This window comes from Alligator sinensis, unplaced genomic scaffold (genome assembly GCF_000455745.1).
Source record: "Alligator sinensis unplaced genomic scaffold, ASM45574v1 scaffold323_1, whole genome shotgun sequence".
Classification (NCBI taxonomy): domain Eukaryota; kingdom Metazoa; phylum Chordata; order Crocodylia; family Alligatoridae; genus Alligator; species Alligator sinensis.
In genome coordinates, this window is record NW_005842483.1 from 1,154,864 (window position 1) to 1,163,860 (window position 8,997).

Here is an 8,997-nt window from a genome sequence, read left to right on the forward strand (position 1 = left end):
ATTCCTGCTACCAGCATTCATGGGTTAGCTGCTCTTAAGCTGCTGGGCTGGGCTGGGCTGGGCTGGGCTGGTTGGCAGAGTGTGTCCCATCAGCTGTGCTGCCCTGAGGGATAAACCCATTGTCTCTCTGCTCTGGCAGTTAGTTTCTTGGGACAATCTGGCTCAGTCAAGCCTCCTAACCCTCCAGCCCAGGGTAAACAGCTAATGTTCAAGCAACATTTTGTGAAAGGTTCAGAGGTGGGTCGTACTGCATCAGACACCAGCTGTGTATCGCCGATGGACCTCTCGGCAACTGCCTGTCCACCTTCCCCCCTCTGCCTGTTGCATGGCAAGAAGGAGCAAGGTTGCCTGGGCCCCCTTTCTCAGAAGCTTGGCATGGAGTTGTCTCTTGCCCTTCGTAGGCTGGTTAGTGTTTTACCTGGGTATGGGAGGGAAAGATGGCTCTGACTGGAGAACTTCTCAAGTGAGGGAGGAAGATTTCTCCCTACCACCTACCCCCTGACCCTGAATGTTTCTTAGAAAACTCAAGATCTTCCATAGATGAAGCTGCTTGCTGCAGTCCTAGTTCTACCTTCTCCTGCTGCTTCTCCCCTATCCCTTCATATACTGTATGGCGTGTCTTCACCCTGACTTAGCACTGGAGATGTGGAGGGGGTGCCCACTTGGGAAAGAGGAGGCATGCCGATGCCGACTTGTTCATCTTTCCCCCCAGATGTTCTGTTCAGGTGCCACCTCTGATTTTTAACTGAGGACGTGGCTTCCATTAGCCTCCTATGGCTGAGCTAGCAAGAAAGGCAAAGCTCAGGGAGGGAGAGTTGGATGCATGCAAGAAAGCACAAGGCTGGGATTGGTACCTCAAGCACTTCTGCCCTCTCCTCCTTCCCCTTCCCTCCGCCTCCCTCCCAAGATCCTCTGCTTACAGCCCTGTGTCACCTCTCCAAGCACACGGGCACCCACTTCTGCCTGTCTTGTTTGTTGTTTCCTAACTTACTTAAAGCCATCACATCCACCCCTCCTGGCAACTGCAGTTCAGTCTGGATTAGGCTGCTGTGTCCAGACGGGAGTTCAGGTCACAGCTGGCTAGATCTGTGGGAACTCGCCTGGCCTCTGCACATACCAGAGCCCCCATCCAGGAGCAAGCATCAGCAGGAGGGGATGTTTCCTCCCTCCTCCTGCCTTCCGGGGCTCAGTGGAGTCTCCCTTCTCCTGTGGGGGAAGGGAGGTGTTCACGCCAGCACTGGAATCTCCTGTGGGGGCTGCCTGGCGGTGTTGGCAGGCTGTTCTGCATTGTAGCTCGAATGTCAAGGAGGTGGCCTCACTGGCTTGCTTGGTGCATTTTAATGTGATACCCTTGGCAGGTTGGAGGCGGTTGTTGGGCTGAATGCCCAAATCCCTCTTGAATGCTCTGGAGGACTCAGCTGGGACGGGGGTAGGAGGAGGGGCCACCCCTCCTTTTTTTAAGGAGTGGAATAGGGGCAAGGAAGTAGGAGGCTGTAACATGGAGGGCAAAGGAAGGGCAAGAAAAACCTATGGGGGAGAGATGGATGCATGTGAAATAGGATCTCTGGGGCAGGATGTCCCTGCTTGCTCAGTTAACACCTGCTCCGCCATACAAAGGGGTTGTCACTCCCCAAGAGTTGCAACAGAAGAGTGGATGGGAGGCAGAGAGGAGGGTGCTGGCCTCTGGCTGTCCAGGATGCCAAGTCCTCCCCAGTTGGGTTTTGGACAGTGTCTGGTGGTGGGATGGGGTGAAGAATGGCTTTATTTCTTCCTGCACAAGCATTGTTCAGGGCATAACTATATCCAGCCAGCCCCTTCTCGGCAGATGTGCAGGATCAGTGCACCTGCAGATACCTCCAGGGAGTCTGCTGAGGAGACCTGTTAGCTGTCCTGGGGGTAGGAAGAAACGCACCTAAGTAGCAATAAGAGCCTGATCTTTTCTAACCCATGTATGAGCATTATAGGGGTTTCCTCTTGGGTCATGAGAGACAAGGTGTAGGTGGTTCGAGTGTCAGACCCATTCAACTTGCTAAACCTGCCCTTGCTGCTCTATTGGGGCTGATGGAACAGATGCCACTCAGGCACTGGGGAAAAGCTTCGGGGCTCAAAAGGTCAGTAGGAAATAAGGGGCACAGAGTGCACAGACTCCTCTGAGCTCTTGGACATTGCAGCCTTCCAAACTCCTGAAATATTAGCACTTGCTGGGGGATTGGCTCATGCTCTAGACAGAGGCATTTTGGCCTTCTGTGGGAGCAGTATGTGTGTGGAACCCTTTGCAAAGGGCAGAGTTTAAAGGGAGGGTCTGCAACAGCTCATAATAGGGAAACTTTTCAAAGCTGTGCCTACAGTCGGGGAGAATCATGGGAGAGCAAAAGATCCGGTGGAAATCTGGTGAAGGGGTATGTGAAATCTAGTCACTGACTGCTTCCTCACTCTACCCATCCAGATCCTAAGCAATCTTGTGATGGAGGAGCTGGTCCCTGACCTGAAGAGCACGATTGGGCCCAGGCTAAAGGGCAAGTCCCAGGAGAGACAGAGAATCTGGATCCAGGTAAGCGTGTGTGCGGAGAGCAGCGGTAAGAGGCAGAGGTCCCCGAGGGGACAGAGAAGGGACTGGAAGGCTGCAGCATTGGGGCATTGCTGTCAGGAAGCAGCACGCAGATGAAACTTGGTGCAAACCCTGGGCTGAGGGACTATCTGGATCAGGTTGTCTCTCTCAAGTTCCAGCTCCGGCTGCTGCTGGTCTTCAAGTTTTCTGGCCCATTTCTATTGACACATTAGCACCGGCTCCCAGGAATTTTCAGTCAGCTTTGGAGACGGATCCCCTGAGCCTGCTGTCTGGAGCCCAGGCTCTTTCTGCTGGCATGTGTGACTCAGAGTCACACCCTCCTCCGTGCCATCCCCCCGAGGCTTCATGGAAACAAGCCTTCCTTATTCCTGGCTGCCGCCTTCTCAGAGCTCCTTGTCATGTCAGTGTAAACAGCTTCTTCCAGCGCCGCTCCCACTGCTCTTCTGTTGCTTATGTGCGAGTCCACAACATGCAAATTCTGCCAGACCAGCGATTTCTCTGCCTGGTTGGGGGGGAAGCCAACACTAGAAAACACAAATCCAGGGCTCTGCCAGCAACACAGCTCACTCAAGCTATATTTAGCTATTCATTTTTAGACCACCACAGGCTAAATCTGGCCCCCAAACTTTGGTTTTGTAAAAACAATATTTCTCATAGAATTTGAAAACCAGTAGAGCTGTTTCTGCGAGGCTCACAGCAAGATGCCAGCTGAAACCTCCCTGAAACAAACACTGCCCTAGAGTATCAGCCCGCTGAACACTGCAGCCCTGCCCTAATGTCTGTGAGCTTAGAAAGAAACGAGACTGGGAACCAGTCTGTCTCCCTTGGCTCGTCTGGAGATGGCAGACTTCCAGCATCAATAGTGGGGAAATGCATCAAATTCTTAGGTGGTTAAAATAGAGAAGAGTGAAGGTGGAGATGATCTTGGGAAGGGTGTGGGCTGCTTCTTGGAGAAAAGGGTATGAGTGGCCTTGAAATTTTGGGAAGTGGATTGGGAGATGAAGAAAGAATGGGTGAGGGAGGATGGTCTCTTGGCCAAGATAATAGGGTAAAACTAAAAAGATTTGGATTTATTTCTTTCTTTAATTTCTGGGGCCAGTCACTTAGGTCCACAATAGTAACTGCTGATATTTGGAGGCCCAATCTGACATCCTAAAAAGGCCTCCAGGATGAAAAGGGGTTACATAGTAGAGTGACATCTCCAACCGGCTCACCCAGTCCCTAGATGGCAAACTAATAACATTGACCTTGAGCAGCCTGATGGCATATTAAAGCATCTCAAAGTTCATGAACTGCTGGGCCACTGTCCCAGACATTGATCCTGCACTGAAGTGGGCTATTGCAGGCTAGTGGGGCCCTGCAAATGGATTCAGTGGAGCTCTGCAGGCACCTACATAGGTTCAATGTAAGATCAGAGCTATAGGAAATAATACTGCAAAGCTATGCTAGAACCCAAAAATGTGGAGGTGGAGCCTGTCTTTTAAAGAAAGCTTCACTCAAAGTAGGTGGGTATCTAGGAGTGATTAGAACTCAGGACTGGATGGAGGTAGAGGTAGAGGATGATATTGGGATGTGGCAGCACAGGCTGGCTTTTACAAGACTTACTCTGCAGCTGCTCTCAGATAGACCAGGTTCCTTCATAAGAGGGGATTTAATGGTGCTTGTAGATTTTTTTTGCCCTCCTTGCATTCAGTGAAAACATATTACTGGACATTCCTGCCTTTCCATGGCTAGGGAATGGGGAGCACTCAGTCACCTGTCTTGTAAAGAGTTGGCAGAGGTTCCTGGGAGGACTGAGACTGTGCTATCAGACTCTGGCCAGATGCTGTCTAAGAGCAGAGTGTTGGAGATGCTCTTTATCCTTCCTGCTAGATCTCGGATGCGGTCTACAGGATGGTCTTCGAACAGACAAAGGCACACTATGAAGCAGTTGTGACCAAGTGTGAGCTGGAGCAGCCCAGGATGGCGAGCACCATCCGCACAGACATGGACCAGATCATCACGTCGAAGGAGCACTTGGCCAGCAAAATACGAGGTACAGGACGTATAGCCCCTTGGAGTCTCTGGCTGGGGGTTCAAACCTCCTCTCCTGTGTGGTGTGGAAGCAGAAGTGGGCTCCAGTGCTTGCCACTGTTGGTCAAAACCCTGATAGTTTGAGTTAACAGCACTTACTAGGGCTGTGAACTGGGCTCCTGATATGGGTGTTAGGAGGCCAAGAGTTGGAGTAGTCCTTCCATAGTATACATAGTGCCTTCATGTTGCAGGAGTCCCAAGTGTGATACAAGTCATAATCTGGCAAAACATGCCTGCTTCCGGGGTGGAGGGCAGCTTCTGTTAATGTACAGCATTGCAGGTCAGGGACTATGGAAAGCCATGCACGCACTCTTGAAAGCAGAGGTGCAGGGTTTTGAACACTAGATTGTAGTTATCCAAACTTATGTTTTGACCAGAGCTTTGGGATTAGTCCTCCTGCTCTCCAAGTCTAGAACTACACAAAATCCTGTGACCTTTTCTGCAATAGCTGGTGCCTTGCCCAGCACGGTGACTCCCCACACCCTGACAGGGCTGTAACAGGTTTCATACTGACTCAACAGTGCCACCTACCGAACGGTCTGTAGCACTTTCTGCAGCACCCCATGTTTCCTGGCCTTGGAAAACTGCCATCCAAATACTGCCGGCCTTGGCAAATAGAGTCTGTGACTGAGGGCTGATCTTGGTCCTGGCCTAAGAGAGGCAAGGTAGAGTTGCTGATTTGCCTTTTTCATGGTGGAGCTGGGGAGCGAGAGCACAGAGCCGGATTGATCACACCCTCCTCCGTAGCTCAGACTCAGTTGAGATAGAAATGAGCTGTCAGAGCCATCCCATCCTCACTGTTTGCCTCTTGTCCAGCCTCTGTCTTTCCCAAAGCGGAGATCTGTGTCCGAAACCATATCCAGCCCTACATCTCCTCCATCCTGGAGGCGCTGATGTCTCCTACAAGCAAGGGCTTTGCTGAGGTGCGGGAAGTGTTCTTCAAGGAGGTTACGGACATGAACATGAACATTGTGAATGAGGGCGGGATGGAGAAGTTGGGAGAGGTAAGACCTGGTGAGAATGCTGCTTGGGGTCTAATAGGCTAGCCAGGGAAGCAAAGAGGAGTGGATATTTTGGCCACCGTAGGCTGGAAGTGCCGTGGATGGAGGGCAATACGCTATGAGAATAGGCCACTTGAACTGAAGCTTCTGCAACCCTTCCTGAAACACGGGAGATACAGAGCACTGGGCTGGGAAAGCCTAGTGGAGAGGAGTGTGGCTTCCATTTCCAGCTGCCCTGGCATAAAACATGTACTACTTCTAACACCTGAAGCTGAATGATGAGAAAAAACCCATGAGCCCACCCCAATCTGTTCAGGTCTGACCTGGAGGGTGTCTGCTCTCTTGTAATTGGAAACCAGATATCCTAGATGGCCTGGAGCCCAAGGCTGGCTTGGACACACTAGCCACAGTCCCAGGGGTACTGTAGGCTCCATTATTCTGCCAGCAAAAGCTAGAGCATTCAGCTGAGTAGGAAATGAATTCCCAGCTGCTGTGCCTCAGTCCAGGCCACTGGGGCAGTCTCTGGCACATGACATCAAATTTCCACATGCAGTTAGGACTCAGCAGGCTCAAGTACTCAAACATTACACTTACAGGTAGAGCTCCCAGTTTGATTCTGGGACAGATTTCAGATTTTTTCATGTCTGGTTCCCAGATACTTGTGGGCATCTTGGCTGTGAGGGGACCCAGGGACACTTGGAAATGTCCTTGTATTCTGAATTGTAGAGAATGGATTCAGATGTCTGGAATTTTTGCTCTCAGTAAGGAGAAGCCACATTGTCCTTGTGTATTTTGATGCCATGTTGCCGTAGGACTGGGAAATTGGAACTATCTCTCTACAGACATTGAGCTATCTGACTCTTTTCAGTACATGGAGAAGCTCTCTCAGCTGGCCTTCCACCCTGTCAAGATGCAGTCCTGCTATGAGAAGATGGACCAGCTGAAACTGGAGGGGCTTCAGCAAAGATTTGATGTCTCCAGTCCCTCTGTGTTCAAGCAGAGGGCTCAGATCCATATGAGACAGGTAAGGCACTGATGGCTAGACTCTGCTGGCAGTGAGCCCTCACTTTCACTGCCCCATGGAGAGCAGTCCTGGCCCTGTTTGGAAGTGCCAGGGAGTGCCCTGTGGCAGTAGTAATTGGACTGCTCAAAGTCCTGCTGCTGGCAGCTGCCTGTTGCATTGTGGTCATGTGTACTGGGCAGTCTGGGCTTCAGTCTAGGTGCATCTGGTCCATGGATCCTGCCACTGATAGAGCAACCCCGTAGAACAGATGAGCAGGATGCATGGGATGGGTATGAGGGCAGATTGATTGCATGGGTTTGGTTTTTATGGGGAACCCAAGAAGAGTTGATGCACACCTATAGATGAAGCACTTGATTTCTGTCTCCTGATGCGGCAAGCGTTAGGAGCCTTGTGACTTCCTCTAGAGGCTAATGGGGAGAAGCCATCCGCAGATGTACATAGCAGGAGGCAAGGGCTGTACAATAGTCCCAGGCACCACTGCAATCATGTTTTCAGGAATCATACTACCAATGCCCCCTAGTGGAGGCAGCGACAAAATCTCTTTATGAACTTAGTGTGGGCTATTAAAACCCTAATGTAAGGTAAAGAGGGACTATGATGGTGCACTAGATGGGGGGATCTGGTTCTTCCAGTCTGCTGCTGGTGCAGAGGTGGTACAGGAGGCTCTGCCTTGGTCTCCCTTGGCAACTGTTTTCTGATGGTGTGCATCTCATTTGTAGCAAATGGATGATGCTGTGTATACCTTTGAGACCCTCCTGCATCAAGAGCTGGGGAAGATGCTGGGCAAAGAGGACTTGTGCAAATCAATCCAGCGCATCCTTGAAAGGGTGCTCAAGGTAAGGCAGCCAGCAAAGCCATTGAATAGGTTGTCTCGTGGTGAATTGGACAGTTGGCTCATCTCATCTGGTGCCCAGCTTATGGCAGTGGCAGATACCTGATGTTACAAATGAGAAGAACCTTCACCTTGCTGATCTCACAATCAACCTGTGACGATCTAGTTGGGGATGGATGGTCCTGCTTTGAGCAGGAAATTTGACTCAGTGACTTCCTGAGGTCCCTGCCGACCCTAATTTTCTATGATTCTATGAACCGATTGCACAAAACCATGAAAGCTGGTGCAAAAGTCTCAGTAAATATATTCTCCAGCAAAAGGAGTTTGACCAAAACTGACTTTTTTGTGAGATTTTCATTGTTTTTTAAACATTTTTAAAACATATTTTTATTTTCCTATTGTTTGTGGTGAAATTGTTTGTGTTTTGTCCCTTCTGTAGCAGGGGTGTGTATGAAAATATTAAGAAGGAGGGAAGGGGGTGGGGGAGTGAGTGAGAGACAAAATATTCAGTTTTAGTAAATTTACAGAAATTCCCTCACTCCACCAAAACAAGTCACAAAAATTGTTAGGGAAATAGAAATGCCTCCCTTCAGCTGGAAGTGCTGTGTGCTGGGTGAGCATAAGGAGACTCCTTGTTATTTCCAGTCATTTCCATATTTGTAGCCAAATCCCCTTGTACTATGACTTCAGTGTGTTTTAGACTGAGCTGTTAGTTTGCGGTATGCAAAGGCTTCACCCACAATTGAAAGGCTTCCATACTTTTAAACACACCTATTGGAGACTGCAGAGCCAAGGTTCTTGGCAGGATCAGGCCTGCTGAGTCAGCTGGCTTTTGAACTGGAAGGTACTCAGCTTTGGCTTCTCCATACTGCATCCAGTTCCAGATGAGAAGTCTCTGCCTAGAAGAGAACTTGAGACTTCCCTCAATGCTCAGGAGTGATGTGTATTTGCAGTGGGGCATGATTGAACCCCCTGTATAGAATGATACTGGACACTTGTGACTCTGAAGAGACAGAATAATACTGGTACTGCTTTATATTATGGTAAAATAGTAACAGCATGGTGGGATCCTGCCACCCTAGGTGTAACCTAGTGATTAGTTGGTCCAGCCCAAAGAGCTTACAATCTATGTGAAGACAAAGCAGAGGAAGTGAAGGCAAGTGACTTGTTCAGATTAATAAGGCTAGTGATAGGACACGGGTCTTCAGACTTTCCACTAGACCACACTGCATCCCTACCTCTGCTAAGAGGTATCGAAAAAATATATACTTAAGTGCATTTACGTAACCCTCTTGAAGGCTGAATTAAACATGAAAGGAAAGTTACAAGGACCCTATTCCTCTTAACTGTCGCACTTCTCTTTCTTCTCTCTTCATATGAGTTGGCAAACACGTAACCAGCCCACTTTCTCTCTCCCTCCATCTATAGAAGTTTGACTATGACAGCAGCACCGTGCGGAAGAAGTTCTTCAGGGAGGCTCTGCTGCAGATCACTATCC

The 8,997-nt window shown here is 49.7% G+C and overlaps 1 protein-coding gene across 1 annotated transcript in view; it reads left to right on the forward strand.

Moving 5' to 3' along the window:
- Positions 1–8,997, forward strand: part of FAM129B (family with sequence similarity 129 member B) — a 54,902-nt gene that overhangs the window by 39,914 nt on the left and 5,991 nt on the right. Inside the window, exons 7-12 of the mRNA XM_025212767.1 lie at positions 2,447–2,551; positions 4,442–4,604; positions 5,459–5,646; positions 6,512–6,667; positions 7,387–7,503; positions 8,928–8,993. Coding sequence (XP_025068552.1) covers positions 2,447–2,551; positions 4,442–4,604; positions 5,459–5,646; positions 6,512–6,667; positions 7,387–7,503; positions 8,928–8,993 — 795 coding nt within the window. The remainder of the gene's footprint in view (positions 1–2,446; positions 2,552–4,441; positions 4,605–5,458; positions 5,647–6,511; positions 6,668–7,386; positions 7,504–8,927; positions 8,994–8,997) is intronic.